Below are 18,816 nucleotides of genomic sequence, written 5' to 3'. Positions count from 1 at the left end.
ACGTTTTTATTTATAAACATGCATTCTACAGGTAAATTTGTGGAAGACTAACAGAAATATGGATTTTTAACATTGCAGTTTGTCTGCCTGTTCATCCAAGTCTGTGGAGGCCAGTGGTGTCCGTATGTCTGTCCGCTGGTCTCCCCACCCCCGTTTCTCTACAGGCCAGGGTGTCTGCATATGTGTCTTCCTTCCTCTTAAAACAAACACTCCTAGCACAAGGGGCCAAAGCCGGTACAGCGTTCTGAGATTCAGGGAAGCACACGTGCGTTGTTCGACTTTCTATTTTCTCCATTCCTAGATGATAAGCAGCATAAAATCTAGGGACAGGAGAAACTTGGCAAGATTGGACGGTGAGTCAGATACTTGAACAACTTTAAAAAATATTTTTAAACTTTTTCAAGAAGCGTGTCAGTTTCTCAGTGCTGCTTTCACAGTAAACAAGTGGAGATCATGAACTGATGTTGCGTCTTCTTGTCATAATAGACTCTAACTTAGGGTCTGGGGACAGCAGAGTTGGGACAAGGGCAGAGATGACTCTTGATTCTGTGTCTGTCAGCCGTTTGTAACAGAAAGTTTACGTAGATGAATTGTACTTTTCTTCTTGTAAGAGGAAGAGGGACATTTCAGACATATTTCAAAACTGAGTTGCTGTTGAGGCTACAGATAGTTTCTCGAGGGTTCGGGTAAGTCAGGCAGTGTCTCATCTGTTGTTAATTAATGAAATGAAACTGGGGTCACTGGAGTCCAACGATGAATGAAAGGTCAGCGAGTGGAAAAAACTGTCAATAAAGGAGGATGTCAGCAGAGTGGAACATTGTCAGAGATAAAGATCAGGGAAAACGTACTCTTTGGCTGAGGTAGTGTTTTGTGGAAGTTACCAGGAGTCCTGGTTTGGGACATTTCAAGCCAGACTGGGCACTAAATGAATGCTCTGATTTCGCAAAATCTGTTAAATATTTTAAGGCTGTTTGGATTTGTGCTGCTAGAGATTAGTTGAAAAAATTTGTAAGCAAAAAAAAAAGGTTTCTGTTTGTTTTATAATGTGTTATTGCTGTTTTGTTTGGCTTTGGGGTTTTGTTTTGAGGCTGAATAGTGGCTGCTTTCTCTCTTTTTTTTTTCTGTTTCCTTAGAATTTTCTAGAGCCACACTCACATTTTACTTGTTAGGACCACCAAAGTTAGAAGTGATTTAGGATAAAATGAATGATAGAGCTGCACTTCAAACAGCCCAGGCTGGCCGGCCTTCAGTTTACGATTGTTGGAGAATCTGTCCCCTCTGAACGTAGTTCAGTGGAAGACGGGCTGCAAGTCACCGAGACGCAGCAACAGTCTTACCACCGATTCACAAACTGTGATCGTAAGCCAGCCATGACTGTGTCTTTTGTATCCCCCGCTAGTTCTTCCTCAGCTTTGTTACTGGTCTCATGTGACGCACACTTACAGAGTTCTTGTTTCTCTGGTCAGGTCAGATCTCCTTCCCTTTTCTCTCCCTCATCGAAGTTTTTGAACCATGTGGCTTGGGGGAAGCAAGGCTCTTCCGTCAGTTTGGGAGAGGCCCATGGCCATCTTCAGCCTGGTGAAATGAGGCTAAAATGAGGGCAGGACCCCAGAGATGTCAGCAGGCTGTCCCCACATCCTAGAGAGCGTTGCAGTTAATTCCGTGGTATTTAGAGACACGGTTTAGCAGAGCGAGTGAGAGTACAATCTCGAGCCGGGCTCACATCCAGCTTTGTTGGTTATCACCCTGTGTCTTTCTGAACCTCTCTTTCCTTATCTGTAAAATGGGAGTAATCAAAGCACCTTACCTCATGGGGCAGTTGTAACGATTGAAGAAATCCTTGTAAAGTGCTTAGAGCAATGCTTGTCACATAGTAAATGTTCAGTAACTCTGGGAGTCCTTATATTATCTATAAATATGATGACTTATAAGTTTCAAATGGAATTCAAGTGGAGTTTCCTTGGATTGTCTGGTTTCTCTGTTCTCTGAGAACATTTACTGGACTCTCGTTTTGTTGGATTTAAATGAGAGATCATCCCATCAACTGTTTTGGAGCCAGAATAGGAAAAAATATGAAAACAGTTCTTTAGAGAAACACCAGAACAACAAAAGTTAATGGAAGTTAAAATTTAAATTATAATCAAAATAGTGGCCGTCAGTTATCGTGTTGGGTAGGTGTAAGATAGGCAAGTAATGTATAGACTCTTTAACATTTATTATTACAAGAACTGCTTTGAGGGAAAAACTCACCTTAAATAACTGCATTATGCAGTTAAGAGACTGAAAAGGACAAAACATTAATGAAATAAAATTATAAATCCTAAACAGTGACAGGCATATACGTATGCCAGTATTAACTGACCCCTTTTTTGAGATTGCCGTGGCTTATACTTTAGGTGTAGGGATTCTAATTTACTTCATTTCAGTAGATGCAACAGCCCTAGCACAGCATTTCCTTGAGTGTGAGTTCTACCAGCTAAGATTTTAAGAGATTTTAGGGGCTTCCCTGGTGGCGCAGTGGTTGAGAGTCTGCCTGCTAATGCAGGGGACACGGGTTCGAGCCCTGGTCTGGGAAGATCCCACATGCCGCGGAGCGGCTGGGCCCGTGAGCCACAACTACTGAGCCTGCGCGTTTGGAGCCTGTGCCCCGCAACGGGAGGGGCCGCGATGGTGAGAGGCCCGTGCACCGCGATGAAGAGCGGTCCCCGCACCGCGACGAGGAGTGGCCCCCGCTTGCCGCAACTAGAGAAAGCCCTCGCACAAACCGAAGACCCAGCACAGCCAAAAATAAATAAATAAATAAAAATAAAAGTAGCTATAAGAGATTTTAGAGGGGAAAATGGGACGGGAAATTCCATGGTCAAATAAGTTTGGGACCCTTAAATTAAAGTAAACTAGTTTCCTTAGAGATTTTTTTTCAGAGCTTTTAATATGCTTCTAATATGTGTGCTGTGAGTCTCCCAGGGAGACGTGATATGCAGTGTTTCTCTTACTTTTTGGACCAATATCCCGTCTGTCAGCTTCCTGCAGGATGCCAGCGCCCTGGAGCAGACTCTGGGAAATGCAGCCTTAGAAGCGTTACTGTTTTCGCTTTGTCTCAGGTGTATCCTACCGAGGTGTAGCTGCAGATCAGGGGTGGAGGAGGAGGGCCCACAGACGAAGCTGGGAGCTCCATGTCAGATCACTGTACCATGGAGGGCTCACTCTGTGCAGGCACAAAGCACTCACGCATTTTAGCTAATTCAGTCCTCTGACAGCTCTGTGAGGGGGGTGTGATCATTATTGCCATTTTACGGACAGGAAACTGATAGCCGGAGGGTGTAAGTCACTTGTCCACACCTGACAGCTAGAACGTGGGGAAGCCAGGACACAGACTCAGGTACAGGGGCCTGTGCTCGTCCTCCCTCTGCTGTACGGTCGCGGGGCTCACGTGTGTGTGGTTTGTATGCCGTCTGTGTGTGCACGGGGCGGGCTGGTGGTGGTGAGAGAACAGCACGAAAGTGTGAGGTGACAGTGAGTTTTGTGTGGCTGGAGAGTGCGTTTGGAAAGGGCAAGAAATGGAACCTTAACGCTGAACAGGTACAGGTCCCCAGGGCCTCGTCAGTCCCACAAAGGAAGGTGGGGTTTCTGTAATGGAACCCCGTGCTCTTTCTATCAGGTTACCTTAAGAACTTTAATAAGCAAACTGCTTAAGAGGAAAAACAGTGCGGACACTTGTGTTGGAGGCTAGGGGTGCACACCTACGTTTTGCAGGTGGCGTGGTTATTGTCACCGACTTGCTGCGGTCCCAGCTCGCTGCACCGTGTGCCCCATGCTGAGCACGGACGGTGGACGCAGAGGATCATGCTTGCGCTGAACATAGTACAGGGGACAAAAAAGGGTGACACCTCCCCCGTCAACTCCCTGCACTTCTGCAGTTTTTGAGGGCATATTTTATATGTTTCTGGAAGCGCAGGAAAGGCTAATGGAATGTAGCTCAAGGAGATGGAGATAAATATTTAATGAGATTTTAGGGTCCTTTTTAAGATTTTATTTTATTTTTTATTGGAGTATAGTTGCTTTACAATGTTGTGTTAGTTTCTTGCCGTGTAGCAAAGTGAATCAGTCATATGTATACGTATGCCCACTCTTTTTTAGAGTTCCTTCCCATTTAGGTCACCACAGAGCACTGAGTAGGGTTCCCTGTGCTATACAGTAGGTCCTCATTAGTTATCTGTTTTATACATAGTAGTGTGTATATGTCAGTCCCAACTAGGGTCCTTTTTAAGGCTTGATTAAAGAGGTAAAAATGAGGCTGCTCTGTCTTCTTAACAAGTTAATTGTTTTTTAATTTAGTAGTATTAAAAATGTACACATATTCCCTATAATCCAAATGTCTTTGGTTCCGAGTTTAGATGTAGTGACTAGTGAGGGTCTGGAGAGTGAGGGATTTATCTGAAAATGTATCAGAATGTATTCAGTTCTTGGGTTTGGATTTGGATAGCAAGGAGTATTTAGATTGGAAAACCCAGTGAAGACCTTGTTCATCTTTTCTTTTCTGAAAGGAGGTGAGTGTGTCTCCTTAGCCAATAGATTTCTCTTCATTAACAGGTAGTGAGATTGTGACCTGATGAAGATCATAGAGTAGGTCATTATAAGGACGGGACTAGAAAACACTGAATTCCTCTGAGTCCAGAAATCTTGCCACAAGGCGTCCATGTAACCTGAGCAGTTAGGGTCTGTCAGCCCTTGTTCACAGTGCTCAGCCAATGAACAGGAGACCCCGGAATCGGGGGTAATTATGCGACCCTCGATATAGAGAATATTTGTAAGAGTGAGGGGAGTATGTGGTATCTTTGAAATATAAAACTTACACACTAGGAAGATTTAAAGTTCATTCTAGAAGGAACTTTTAACTCTGTCAATTTTATTTTGAAGAAGTCACATCTGGCCTCAGTTCATGTGTTTTTGTATCCCCATCTTGCATCTATCTTGGCTTGGTTATCTGCTACTTTCAGTTCTCTTTAAGTCGCACGACATAGGACAGGGAGCAGGGAGAAGACGTAGGATGCGCGAAGGTGAAGGGAGTGAGAGCAAGGGGGGCGTCACTGTAAGTGCCTTCAGGGCCTGGGGTCCCTTTCGTGGGCTTGCAGAGCCAGGGCTGGTGCTGGATTGTACCCCAGGCCGAGCAGCTGTGGACGGGGGTCCACTTGCGTCTGTGGGGTCTGATTGCTCTTTCCAGACAGCTGCATTGAGTAGTTAGCAAAAGGCTGGTTTGCATCTCTGTGCACGGCGTAACTGTACCCTGTCTGTCCTTAGGTGGGTTTGCCGAGTTCTCCCGCTGTTTCCCTGGCCTCTGTGAAGGAAAGTCCACCCTAGTCCCCACCTGCATTTCTCAGCCTTGCTTACCTGTTGCCAACATTGGGCCAACCCGAATTCTGCCCAATCTCTATCTTGGCTGCCAGCGAGATGTCCTCAACAAGGTGGGTGCTTTGAAAATATCCTTCATTGCAGGGTTTCTTGACAGCAGCTGGAGAAGCACTGGGTTGCCGGTGGGCTGTCCTTTCAGACACACGCACCCCGTGTTCTCAGTGCAGCTCCCCCGTGAGCAGCCCAGCAGCCGTACCATCCTCCCCAGTGCCGTCTGCTGTGACGTTCTGATCGCCGTAGGAAGGCTAAGCTGTTGTCAAGTGTGCTGTTCTTACAGGTCCAAGAGACCTGCGGTTGGGCACACCCAGGAAGGCTAATGCCGCCTAGATTATTTCACATATAGAAATGTATGTATTTACTGCAGCAACTAGAAAGGGACTCAGGTTGGCTTGGATTGAGGAAGATCTCATGATGACTCCTGGCTAGAGGGGCAGGGAGGGGGTTATAAAAGGATGGTGAGGACCAGCGCTAAGAAGATGCGCTGCAGGCGCCCCGCCTGAGGCCCCTCGGAGCAGTTTGGTTGAGAAAGAAGAGGGAGGACCATAAACCCTGGATGAAAAGGATGTGAGCCATTCTGAACAAGGTGTACCCAACAGAGGAGCCGTATTGATTGATTGAGGCCATTATATATAACGGTACACACATAACAGCAGTAGAACTGATATCCGTCTGTCTCCACAGCTTATATGCTCTTAACCAGTGGTGCTAGAAAGCAGTGCTCTAACTGCCTGGAAAGTGATTTGTCTCTAAAACCTCTTATTTACATCACCTCTAATTGAAAAAGCAATCAAAGATCTTAAGTCAACTGCTGGTGATTTACAAGTGCTGCTTTTGGGCATTTCTGCTTGAGTAGCTGAAAGAATTGGGCTGATCGTAAAATAAGCTTCCAGGTGGGCTTGCTTTATTTTAGCACGTGGAAAGAAAAAACACCCTCTCTTTGGGCAGCAAGGAGGCATTCTTTTTGCTCTTTTTTTCTTTTTTGTTCTCAAAACTCCTACCTCTTCAAAATTTTGCCTGAACATTTTTGCTAACATGTCTGCTCTTTCCGTGAGGTATTTGAAATTTGATAGCTTACGCTTGCACTGAGCCTTTCTGGTGGGGTCACGATGTCTTTGAGCACGTGATTTTTATTAGTTCTCTTTGAGAGATAAGCAAACTATGTCACAGAAAACAAAATTAATTTCCTAAAGTCACATGCATCCCTGGGGCAAACCTGGAGATGCTTTATTTAATCCTTAGATCAGCAAATAAAACAAAATGAAATAAAATTCCTAGTTAAGGATCCTGTTCAGAATTACCCCCAGTAAAACTTAACCAGTCAGCTGGCAGGTGATTTTTTTTTTTTGTAACATCTTTATTGGAGTATAATTGCTTTACAATGGTGTGTTAGTTTCTGCTTTATAACAAAGTGAATCAGTTATACATATACATATGTTCCCATATCTCTTCCCTCTTGCTTCTCCCTCCCTCCCACCCTCCCTATCCCACCCCTCTAGGTGGTCACAAAGCACAGAGCTGATCTCCCTGTGCTTTGCAACTGCTTCCCACTAGCTATCTATTTTACATTTGGTAGTGTATATATGTCCATATATACACTACCACTCTCTCACTTTGTCCCAGCTTAACCTTCCCCTCCCTGTGTCCTCAAGTCTATTCTCTAGTAGGTCTGTGTCTTTATTCCCGTCTTGCCCCTAGGTTCTTCTTGACCTTTTTTTTTTTTTCCTTAGATTCCATATATATGTGTTAGCATACAGTATTTGTTTTTCTCTTTCTGACTTACTTCACTCTGTGTGACAGACTCTAACTCCATCCACCTCACTACAAATAACTCCATTTCGTTTCTTTTTATGGCTGAGTAATATTCCGTTGTATATATGTGCCACATCTTCTTTATCCACTCATCTGTTGATGGACACTTAGGTTGCTTCCATGTCCTGGCTACTGTAAATAGAGTTGCAATGAACATTTTGGTTCATGACTCTTTTTGAATTATGGTTTTCTCAGGGTATATGCCCAGTAGTGGGATTGCTGGGTCATATGGTATGGCAGGTGATTTTACAAGTAGTTGTGTTACAGGTCCTTTTTGTTACTTCTGACCTTCAGTGCAGTGGTACCTTGATTTTGCTGCATACCTTTTCCAGGTTTAACAGATGTGTCAGTTAACAGCTGAGTGAGGCCTGAAGGGTGAGAGCAGTTAAACCGGAACCTGAAGTTGAGGTGTGCCAGGGGCTGGTCGCTTTCTGTTTTTAATTGGCTTCTACATGTCTGTATGCTAAACAGGATAGGCACATAGATGCCTTGAAAGGAAGTGGTTGTAGGGGGAGAATGGGTTTATGCAAGCTCACGGGGAAACAGCTTGAGCAAGGAGTCATTCGGGAAGACTGTGAGAAAGCTGCTGTAGAAGCTACCGACATGCAGACTAGGGAGGGGTGAGAAGGGTGCTTTCAAAGTGGTGAGCAGAGATTTCTATGTATGTCACCTCTGGATTCACTGTTGAGAAGAGCCCTAGTGCTGGGGGGGATCTTACAGATCACTTAGCCCGCCTCCTTCATTCAATAATGAGGAAATCGTAATTCCAGAAATGTTAAGTAAATTCCGCAACGTCACCCCGCTGATGGGGTTTAGAACTGGATGTGCCTCTCCTTCGAAAAGAGCATAAACTCCTCTTCCTGCTCCACTCTCTGGTTTAAACTTTCCAGGAGAAATAATGTGCTCTCTTCTTCTGGAAGATCTCCAGAGATGAAGATTTTATCATCTCCCCTAATAGTACATTCCTTTTTAGTCAAACTTAGAAGTTTCTAAGAACAGTCACCACAAGACCACTAATTTTATTAGTCATCTTCCTATTTATTTATTTATTTATTTTTAATAAAGTGCCACTGAAACATGTTAAAAGCATGTCACGGAAATTTTCTGAGGAGGATAATAGTGCTTATCATTTAAAATGCTAGGCTCTTTATGTTACTGCATCTAACCCTCATAATAGGATTTGGAGGTAGGCTGGCTCTGAGTTATGTCACTTACTTACCCAAGATTTTGTGGCTAGAAAGTCATTGACCTCAAAGCTAGTGAGTGATAGAGACATCCTCAAACCCAAACTACTCTGGCTCTAAGTCCTGTGTTTGTAGAACACCAGAAATCCTCATCCTCTGGAAATTGAAATCTCTATAACAGACTGTTATGAAGGACTGACAAATCTTAACAGTCTATTGAATCACAGCTGAGATTTGTTTCCTCCTGCTTTTTCTACAGCATATTCTGTACCAGCACCATCCCACAGAAGTATAATGCAAGCCACGTATATAATCTAGAATGTTCTGATAGCCTTATTTAAAAAGTTAAAAGAAAAACCCCAAGTGAAATTAATTTTAATAACATTCATCACCATATGTCTAGAATATTATCATTTCAACATGCAATCAATATAAAAAATTATTGGCACTTTACAGTTTTTGGTACTAGGTCTTTGAAATCTGGTGTGTATCTTATGGTCTCTGCACCTCTCACTGTGGATGTGCCACATGTGCCTGTGCTTCCACAAATCAGATGGTGCAGGTCAATACTCTCAGCATGTGATTGTTTTTACTTAGGTCTCAAAGACATAGCTCTTCTGGAAAAGACTTTAAGAAGGCACTGGTAGCAAAAAGAACGCTCTTCCTTTCCCCTCACATCTGTACTTTGTTCCCCACAATCTGTTCTCCTCTGGTCTTTGTACTGGAGTTGTACGGCTGTTACACTAACAGTGTACACTGTTCCACTAAAGCAGTTTGCTGGTGCCCAGTTCACATCTGACTGAGTGCGACTTGAACCAGAATCTCTAGTTATAATGGGAAAGACAAAAGTTCCTGATGGTTTTTTCTCCTTTACCAGTTAAAATTTCGGATGGACTTTTGTTTCCCACTTACACACGGGATGTATGATGGAATTCCCTACTGCGAGTAGTTCCTGAGCCAGGACCTCTTCGGCTTCTTCACTAAAGCTGCTGTGCCCCCTCTTTCCCCATTTTAAACAGGGTGCAGTCAGCTTTTTGGGGGTAGCTTCTTATTTCAGTCTTTCAACATGCACAGTTGGCTTTCCTGGGCTGCCTTGCTGTTCTGCCCGTCACCAGGACTACTGCCACTTTCTCTGGGGTTCTCGTGTGAGAGTTAGGCTGTAGCCCGGACACCGTATAGCCAAATACTGCTTTCAGGTTTCTCTGTGATCTAGGAAGACAAAGGCTCATGTCATCAAAATGATCAGTAAAAGTATTTATTCAGGGTCCACTGTGTGTAGAACGCCATACAGAGTGCAGGTTGGTTAGACAAGACCTGTTCCTGAGACGGTAATTCGCAAACAAGGTGACTCAGGGCAGGAGCGAGAGCCGGCTCTGGACGGGGAGGATTTGCTTCCCAGGTCTTTGCCTCGCCAGCCAGAGCAGTTGAGCCACGTGACCGAATCTGCTTCTTCACCTGCAAACTGAAATGATTCCTGCCTCCTACTGTTCTCGTGAGGCTCCAGTGACGTGGCCTTATGCCAGGCACCAAGAGCAGTTCCTGGTTTATAGGGACACTGTTATTGTCACCACCGGGTAGGGTATACAAGGGTCTAGGGTGAGTGGTGGGTACACTGGGTGTGGCTGGCGGAGGAAGGCTGGCTGGAGGAAGTAGGTCAATTCTGAAGGCAAAGGGAGTGGCAACTGCAAACTCATTAAATTGACTTCAGAAAGAAAAATTACAACTCCTTTAGCTAGATTTGCAGTGCCTGTGTGATTTAATGGGACCTCTGTCCTCAGCCTAAATGAACATGGGCAACTTGACCAAACAGAGCAGTTGTATTAAGGCTGTATATTAAGCTGTATTCCATATATTACTCCACAGTCTGTATCAACATAGCATAGAGCCCATATTTAGAAATTGGTCCAACTGCAGGGCAAAGTTTATTTCATGGTTTAGGAGAAGGAAACTTAAAGGGAAAAAAAAAGTGAACGCAAATCATAGCAGTAAAATTAAGATTTATTTTTTGACTCACAAAAATTATTTTTGAACACTTTCTTAATTGTGTTTTGAAACTAGAATCTATTTTTTAATTTCTTAGGGGGTAATCTTTTCTACTTTACAGCTGAACCCTTTTTTATACCCAGCCTGCTACATTCACTGTAATTTCCCTACTTGAGGCCAATTAGGAGAAAGGACAGTTTGAATTAGTGAAAGATATACATTACAGGCTGGGGGGGTGGGCAGCAACTTTACTGAGATATAATTTGTATACCATATGATTTATAAGATATTTTTAATTGAGATATAATTGACATATAACATTATATTAGTTTCAAGTATATTAGTTTCAAGTAACATTATATCCAAGATTCAATATTTGTATATATTGCTAAATGATCACAATAAATCTAGTTAACATCTACCAGCATACATAGCTACTCCTTTTCTTTCTTATGATGAGAACTTTTAAGATTTCTCTCTTAGCCACTTTCAAATATACAATACACTATTATTATCTATAGTCGGCATGCTGTACATTACACCTACATGACTTGCTTGTTTTACGACTGGAAGTTTGTACCTTTTGACCACCTTTACCCCTCCCCTCCACCACCTCTGGCAGCCACCAATCTGTTCTCTGTATCTATGAATTCAGTTTCTGTTTGTTTTTTAGATTCCACATGTAAGTGAGATCATACAGTATTTGTCCTTCTCTGTCTGACTTAGTTCGCTTAGCATAATGCCTTCAAGGTTCATCCATGCTGCCACAAGTGGCAAGATTTCCTTCTTTTCTAAGGCTGAATAATATTCCATTGTATACATAATACCATGTCGTCTTTATCCATTCATCTATCAGTGGGCACTTAGGTGTTTCCATGTCTCGACTTTTGTAAATAGTGCTGCAGTGAACAAGGGGGTGCATGTGTCTTTTGGAGACAGTGTTTTTGTTTCCTTTGGATAAATACCCGGAAGTGGAATTGATGGATCAGATGGCAGCTCTATTTTTAATTTTTTGAGGAACCGCCACTCTGTTTTCCATAGTGGCTGCACCAGTTTACATTCCCACAAACTATTATTTTAAAAATAAGCTAAAGTAAGGGAACTAACATTTATTGAAACTTGTATATCATGTGCCACTTTATCCTCATAACAGCTTTACAAAATAGAGATCATTAGCCCTGTTCTACAGGTAAGGAAACTAAAGCTGAGGGAGGTCAGGTAGCCCCTCCAAGGTCATTCGGGTAGTGAGCAGTCACGTGCTGAGCCGGGCTCCCAGTTTTCTGGGACTGGTGCCCGTGCGCTTGTCCTGCACACTGAGTTCACCCACAGTAACAGGAGGAAGGAGGGTTTAGAGGCACGTGTGCTGGCAGAAGGGAAAGTGGTGGTAGAAGTTTATCAAAACTTCCTTCTGATTGTTTCTGTTTTCTCAGTGTAGATCATCCATGAGCAGAGAGAGAGGGTGAGGGAGGACGTGTGGAGAGTCTGAAAAGAACGGGGAAGGGCTGGGATGGCATCCAGGCTAGAGGCCAGGTGAAGACCAGGGGCACAGAGTGCCCGCTGAGGAGCGTGGCCGGAAGGGGGCCCGGCAGTAGCGTTGCTGAGTGTTCTTCTCGGGCCGCGTTCAGCTACCTGCGTGCAGGTGCAGACTCGGCGGCGAGCCAGGTTCATCCAGGGCTGTGATCTTGCCAAGTGAGTGTGAAGAGGTGACGGAGGGACACAGTAATTGAGGGTGAAAGCGAGGGAGGGATTCCAGGTGACCCTCGGACAGTGCGGGGGTTAATCCTCGTATCGTTTATGGTCGGCCCTCCCCATCCGCAGGGCCTCTGCAACCTCAGATTCAACCAGCTGTGGATCCTGTAATACTGTAGTGTTTACTGTTGAAAAGCATCCATGTATAAGCGGACCCGCACAGTTTAAACCTGAGTTGTTCAAGGGTCGACTCTGTAACGACTGGCCACAGAATTTAAGTTGGGCCAGGAAGGAAGGACAGACGTCATGAGGATGAAGGACGGAGAGAAGGCTGAATGAGGTCCTGGGGGGATTGAGGGGCGCCAGGAGTGGTGGTGGAAGACAGTAAGCTGGAAGGAAGGACGTGGCGTCCTGCAGCGCGTTGTGTGAGGTTATGGTTACTGGTAACGGCGGAGACCAGACCGGGCCTCGGGAGGGAGTGCTCAAGGTGAGGCGCTCAGAGAACCCAGAGGCCACGGTGTCGGAAGGATATTTGAAGGCCAGAGAAGAAAGATTATGTTATCAGTAGGAAGCATGTGTTAGCCGACTGAGCACAAAGTTGAGCTAAATATTAAACAGCATGAATGCTCTCTGGAAGCCTAAGGATTACGATGTTTAATGACGGGACAGAGTAATATTGAGTTGTGTACACTTTACACAACACACTGAAACAACGCTGAATGAATTACGTAAATTCCTTAAAATGTGGTAGGAAGTCACAGACCTCCATCTCTGAGTAAAAGCAGTCATGATTCTATAAAACAAACCCGTTCTTCACACTTGTAGTTCCATCCCAGTTCTTGCTGTCAGGAACACTGATGTAAGATGCCCTCGCTGCCACTTATATGCCCGGCCATAAACATTATCAGGAGAGAAGGGAACAGAACAGTCACGTGACAGTCACGTGACGCCTCAGCTGACTGCAGCCCCTCCACCCACCCACCCTTCTGCTCTGCCGCCCTCGGCAGGTGGACGCCTATCTCCCGGCAGCAGTGGGATCTGGGCCGTTGCAGGGCTACTAACCCCATTTGAACAGTCTGCTCACCAGGACGCAATTGTGTTTGCTCTCGGACCTGTTTAGGCCAATGTACTTGTTATTATAATGATGTACGTTAGTTAAAATATTGCATACACGGACGAAATATGAATGAGGAAAGAGAGTGGTTTTTCTATGACCTAAGCTAAATATTTTCAGAAGATTCAGGAAAGGGACTTCCCTGGTGGCGCAGTGGTTGGGACTCCGCACTCCCAGTGCAGGGGGCCGGGGTTTGATCCCTGGTCAGGGAACTAGATCCCGCATGCATGCCGCCACAACTAAGGAGCCCATGTGCCTCAACTGTGGAGCCGGCGAGCCACAACTAAGGAGCCCACAAGCTGCAACTAAGGAGCCCACCTGCCGCAACTAAGACCCAGTGCAACCAAATAAATAAATAAATATTAAAAAAAAAAAAGATTCAGGAAAGACAGATTGCTCTACGTTTTTTTCTGTCTTACTAGGCAGGGGAAGGCAGCTGTAGAATATTTAGGGGACAGTCATAATCTAGAAGATTCTGCACTGATTTATTGCTTTACTAGTTCTTGCTCTTTAAAGAATGGAAAGTATAAGTGGTAGATGCATTTGGTTGTGATTTTCTTAAGAACTCCATTCAGCTAACCTATTTAAAAAAAAAAAACCAAGGTCCTGCATCAGAAATCAGTGAATTAATGTACATTTATTTGTTTTGAGTTAAAATGTTTTACGCATATTTGTAACATTTTTAACGGTTTCATTTCCTCTTTAACTCATTTTTTCCACTGATGTATAACTACCATTTTTTTCTCATTTCATTTTGTGGTTAAATTATTTTATTATCACTCCATTTCAACACATTCATGTCCCCTCCCCCCTTACATCAGTTATCTAAAATAAAGCTACTACTTAAATGCATCTTTTCGTGGCACACTGTTTTATATGTGGAGAATATTGTTGAGACATAAATAGCGTTGTCGGCTTGGATGACTGATGTTTCTTACGTGAGGTCAGAACTGCCCCTTTTTCGTGTTTCCTTTCTGTCGGGCCATGAGCATTGGGCACGTGGCAGCAGCGGCGTGAGGCTGGGGGACGTGCACGTGGGCAGCCAGGCCTCAGCCGGGAGCAGCAGGTGCCAGTGTGAACACGGCAGCAGGGCCACGCTGTGATGCCCGTGGCTGCAACTGAGGTGACAATCAGGGAAAAAAGAGGTAAAATAGGACTGATTAGTCTCCTCCAATAGCCATCAAGTGTCCTGAGTTGCTCCGAGAGTCTCCTCAGAGAAGTCCATGCCCAGAGGGTTGCTCCTTTATTTCCTAACTGGTTACAGTGAAAAAGGATGGAAAAGGATGCAATTAAAACTTTATATTCTGTTACTTCATTTGGTTAAAAAGAAAGTCTGTATGTAGGCCAGTTACTTTACTGCTCCATCTAATTTGCTTTAAAAAGAACTTCAGTAGAGTATGGCAGTTAAGAGGACAGATTCTGGAGATGAATATGCTTGGATTTGGATTTCTATTCTGGACCACTTGTTAGCTGTATAACTTTGGAAACATTACATAAGCTCCCTAAGCCTCAGTTTCCTCATTTTAAAAAGGAGAAGAATAATAGTATCCATCTGAAAGGGTGGTTGTGAGGATTAAATGAGACAGTCCATTTAAATGCTTAGCACAGTACCAGGTACATAGTAGGCATTCAGTAAATGTTAGATGTTGTTTATTAATGTGTACCACGTGCCATAGTAGTATATTGTTAATATAACATAGCACCTGTAGCAAAGGTGCCCAACAAATTTTTTATTGAATTTAGGTTTAAGTGGTCATTTCTACAGAATGTAGACTATTAGGCTAATTGTCAGAAGTGTACATTGTTCTAGACTTTGTGTGGGGAAATCACATTTGATGGTCACTACTGACTTGTCTCACGTTAGTGTTGTCCTTTGTGAGCGTCGCCTGTGGTCTCTTGTGTAGAGTAGGTAACGCTGCCCGCGTCAGCCTCTCTCCTCAGAAACTCCTTTGTCTTTATTATCAGACTACTTTTAATTTAATAGATCTTTGTCACACTGTTGATGGAAAGGAGAAGGAAATGTAAAAAGGTTCCTTTCTTTACGGAGCGTTCATGAGAAAGCCCTGGAAGACTTTTATCTCCAGTAACGCTGCCGTTCTTGCGTGGGAAACACTGTGGTGATCAGACAGTGGTAGAAAACAGTGTGACCTTCGCTCGTGTACAGACGTTTAAAAGTTGTAAACACCACTGAGATCTAACGGGAGCCTACGGGACCTTCGGAAGGCGAGGGTCAGTCACTCTAAGAAGCTCGCCTAGCTCCAAAAGCTATTTCTTGACTCTGTCATCTGATAGCTGAGAGGGCTGCACACCTGATCTGGATTTACTCAGTCTACCTTTTCTGTAAAACAATATATTTATTGCGCTGAATGTGGTAAATGAAGGGATGAGCGAGTTAGCAGGAGGCTAAAATAGGGAGAAAATGACCAACTGTCCTTCTGGGAGTTGGAGTTGGAACAGATTTGTAGAGGAGGTAGCATTCCAAGAAAAGGAAGACGTGACCAGAGTTGCTTAGAAGAGAATGATTTCAGGCCAAGAACATTTCCTGAGAGGCAGCAATGGATGACTAAATGAAGTGGGTGGTATAGAAAATGGAAAATGGTGGACGGGATGTTAGCTGAACAAACATGTACTGAGTGCAGCTATGTACCTGGTGCTGAAGGGAGAAAAACAAGCAAGCATCAGGCCAAGATCTCACTACTTCACTGCTTAATAGGAGAGACAAGAGTGAATCTGCTAATGATAACACGGTGTGCTCGGTGCTTTACTAACAGCATGTCCAAAGTCCTGTGGACGGGCAGAGAACAGAATGGTTAATTATGCACCAGTAGGAGGGGTTCATAGTAAGGTTAACTTAAAGTAGAAAAGTGGAAGAGTCATCAGGAAGAGGAACAGGACCTGCTGAGCTCAGAAACGGTGTGAACAACATTGGGGAAGGGGGATGCACATGTGATGGGATTTGGAGGTTGTACGGGACAGGAGCAGGCAGTGAGACGTGATGAAACTAAGTGTGGCTAAAGCACGTAGCTCGTATTTAATTACAAGAAAGATTACTCTAGTTGTTGTCTGGAGAGGAAAACACTGCAAACTTCAAGAGCTCCCTGTTGGCTTTTTTGCTACCATGGTGAGGGCTTACCACTGAGCAGCAACTGGGAACAGAGAGAAAGGGTGGACGGGAGGGGTGATACCAGGAGGGTTTGCAACATTAGGATGGGGGTGGTGAGGAAGAAAAACGGGATGAAGTGATCCCATTTTCTAGCTCAAGTGTCTGGGTGGATGTTATTACCAAAAACCGGTTTTGGATTACAGAGAGGAAGCAAGAATTTGAGGCAGAGAAGGGAGAAAGAGAATGTACTGTGTTTCTGACACTTTGAGTTTGAAGGTCCTGAGGAACATCCAAATAGAGATATCCAGGAAGCAGCTGGAAATACATGTCAAAAATTAAACGGTGTGTGTGTGTGTGTGTGTGTGTGTGTGTGTGTGTGTGTGTGTGTGTGTGTGTATTTATTTATTTAAGAGTCATCAGCATGTAGAGGTGATAATTAAAACTACGGAAACAGAGTCAGCCTTCAGAGAGAGTATTTACAGCCAGAAGATGGCCTAGGACTGTATCTTAGAGAACAACCAGCATGTTCAGTTTGGGAAGAAAATGTTCTCATTGTGTGTGCATATACTCTGAAGTCATAGCACAAAATAAACAAAACAAACAAACAAAAGTATTCTAGCATACTCCCAAATCTTGTAAATCAATGCACTTATTCATGCATTTTGGGGATTACATCTAACATGGTCATAATAAATTTACATAGTTGCCAAGGAGGGGAAAGTCATAGTAAACTGTCGTGGTTTTATTTTCTGTTCTTTGTTCCACTTCTCTCTCTAGTAATGAAGATAATAGAGAATTGACTATATTAGTGATGTGTGATCTTCTAAACAGCCTATTTTGCCCTTAAAAAATTCTGCTTTAGGGCTTCCCTGGTGGTGTAGTGGTTGAGAATCTGCCTGCCAATGCAGGGGACACGGGTTCGAGCCCTGGTCTGGGAAGATCCCATATGCTGCGGAGCAACTGGGCCCGTGAGCCACAACTACTGAGCCTGCGCATCTGGAGCCTGTGCTCCGCAACAGGAGAGGCCACGACGGTGAGAGGCCCGCGCACCGCGATGAAGAGTGGCCCCCACTCGCCGCAACTAGAGGAAGCCCTCGCACAGAAACGAAGACCCAACACAGCCAAAAATTAATAATAATAATAAATAAATAAATAAAATTTTTAAAAAAATTCTGCTTTAAAGCCTCAATAAATTTAAGAAAACTGAAATCATATCAGGCATCTTTTCCGACCACAACGCTATGAGGCTAGAAATCAGCTACAGGAAGAAAACTGCAAAAAACACAAACACATGGAGGCTAAACAATATGCTACTGAACAACCAGTGGATCACTGAATAAATCAAAGAGGAAATCAGAAAATACCTTGAGACAAATGAAAATGAAAACACGACGATCCAAAACCTACAGGATGCAACAAAAGCAATTCTAAGAGGGAAGTTTATGGTGATACAAATTTACCTCAGGAAACAAGAAAATCTCAAATAAACAACCTAAAACCTTATGCCTAAAGCAACTAGAGAAGAAGAACAAACAAACCCAAGTTAGCAGAAGGAAAGAAATCAGAGCATAAATAAATGAAATAGAGACTAAAAAAACAATAGAAAAGATCAATGAAACTAAAAGCTGGTTCTTTGAAAAGATAAGCAAAATTGTTAAACGTTTAGCCAGACTCATCAAGGAAAAAAGGGAGGGGGCCCAAATCAATAAAATCAGAAGTGATAAGGAAGTTACAGCCTACACCACAGAAATACAAAGAATCATAGGAGACTACTGTGAGCAACTATACGCCAATAAAGTAGACAACCTAGAAGAAATGGACAAATTCTTAGAAAGATACAAGTACAATCTCCCAAGACTGAACTAGGAAGAAATAGAAAATATGAACAGACCAATTACCAGTACTGAAATTGGATCAGTAATTTTAAAACTCCCAACAAGCAAAAGTCCAGGACCAGATAGCTTCACAGGTGAATTCTACCAAACATTTAGAGAAGAGTTAACACCTATCCTACTGAAACTATTCCAAAAAATTGCAGAGGAAGGAACACTTCTGAACTCATTCTATGAGGCTACCATCACCCTGATACCAAAACCAGACAAAGATATCACAAAAAAAGAAAAAAATTACAGGCCAATATCACTGATGAACATAGATGCAAAAATCCTCAACAAAATACTAGCAAACCAACTCCGGCAATACATTAAAAGCATCATACATCATGATCAAGTGGGATTTATCCCAGGGATGCAAGGACTTTTCAATATCCACAAATCTATCAGTGTGATATACACCACATTAACAAATTGAAGAGTAAAAATCATATGATTATCTTAGTAGATGCAGAAAAAGCTTTTGATAAAATTCAACATCCATTTATAATAATAAAAAAAAAAACTTCTGGAAGTGGGCATAGAGGGAACATACCTCAACATAATTAAGCCATATACAGTAAACCCACAGCTAAGATCATACTCAATGGTGAAAAGCTAAAAGGATTTCCTCTAAGATCAGGAACAAGACAA

The 18,816-nt window shown here is 43.4% G+C and overlaps 1 protein-coding gene across 9 annotated transcripts in view; it reads left to right on the top strand.

Moving 5' to 3' along the window:
• DUSP16 (dual specificity phosphatase 16) overlaps nucleotides 1–18,816 on the top strand; it is an 86,018-nt gene that overhangs the window by 51,862 nt on the left and 15,340 nt on the right. For all 9 annotated transcript variants that reach the window (XM_036866424.1, XM_036866431.1, XM_036866428.1 and 6 more), the window contains one exon: nucleotides 5,299–5,462. In XM_036866424.1, the coding sequence (XP_036722319.1) occupies nucleotides 5,299–5,462 (164 nt within the window). The remainder of the gene's footprint in view (nucleotides 1–5,298; nucleotides 5,463–18,816) is intronic.

This window comes from Balaenoptera musculus, chromosome 10, assembly GCF_009873245.2.
Source record: "Balaenoptera musculus isolate JJ_BM4_2016_0621 chromosome 10, mBalMus1.pri.v3, whole genome shotgun sequence".
NCBI lineage: Eukaryota > Metazoa > Chordata > Mammalia > Artiodactyla > Balaenopteridae > Balaenoptera > Balaenoptera musculus.
The sequence above is the reverse complement of the archived record's forward strand: the minus strand, read 5'-3'. Positions and strand labels throughout refer to the sequence as shown.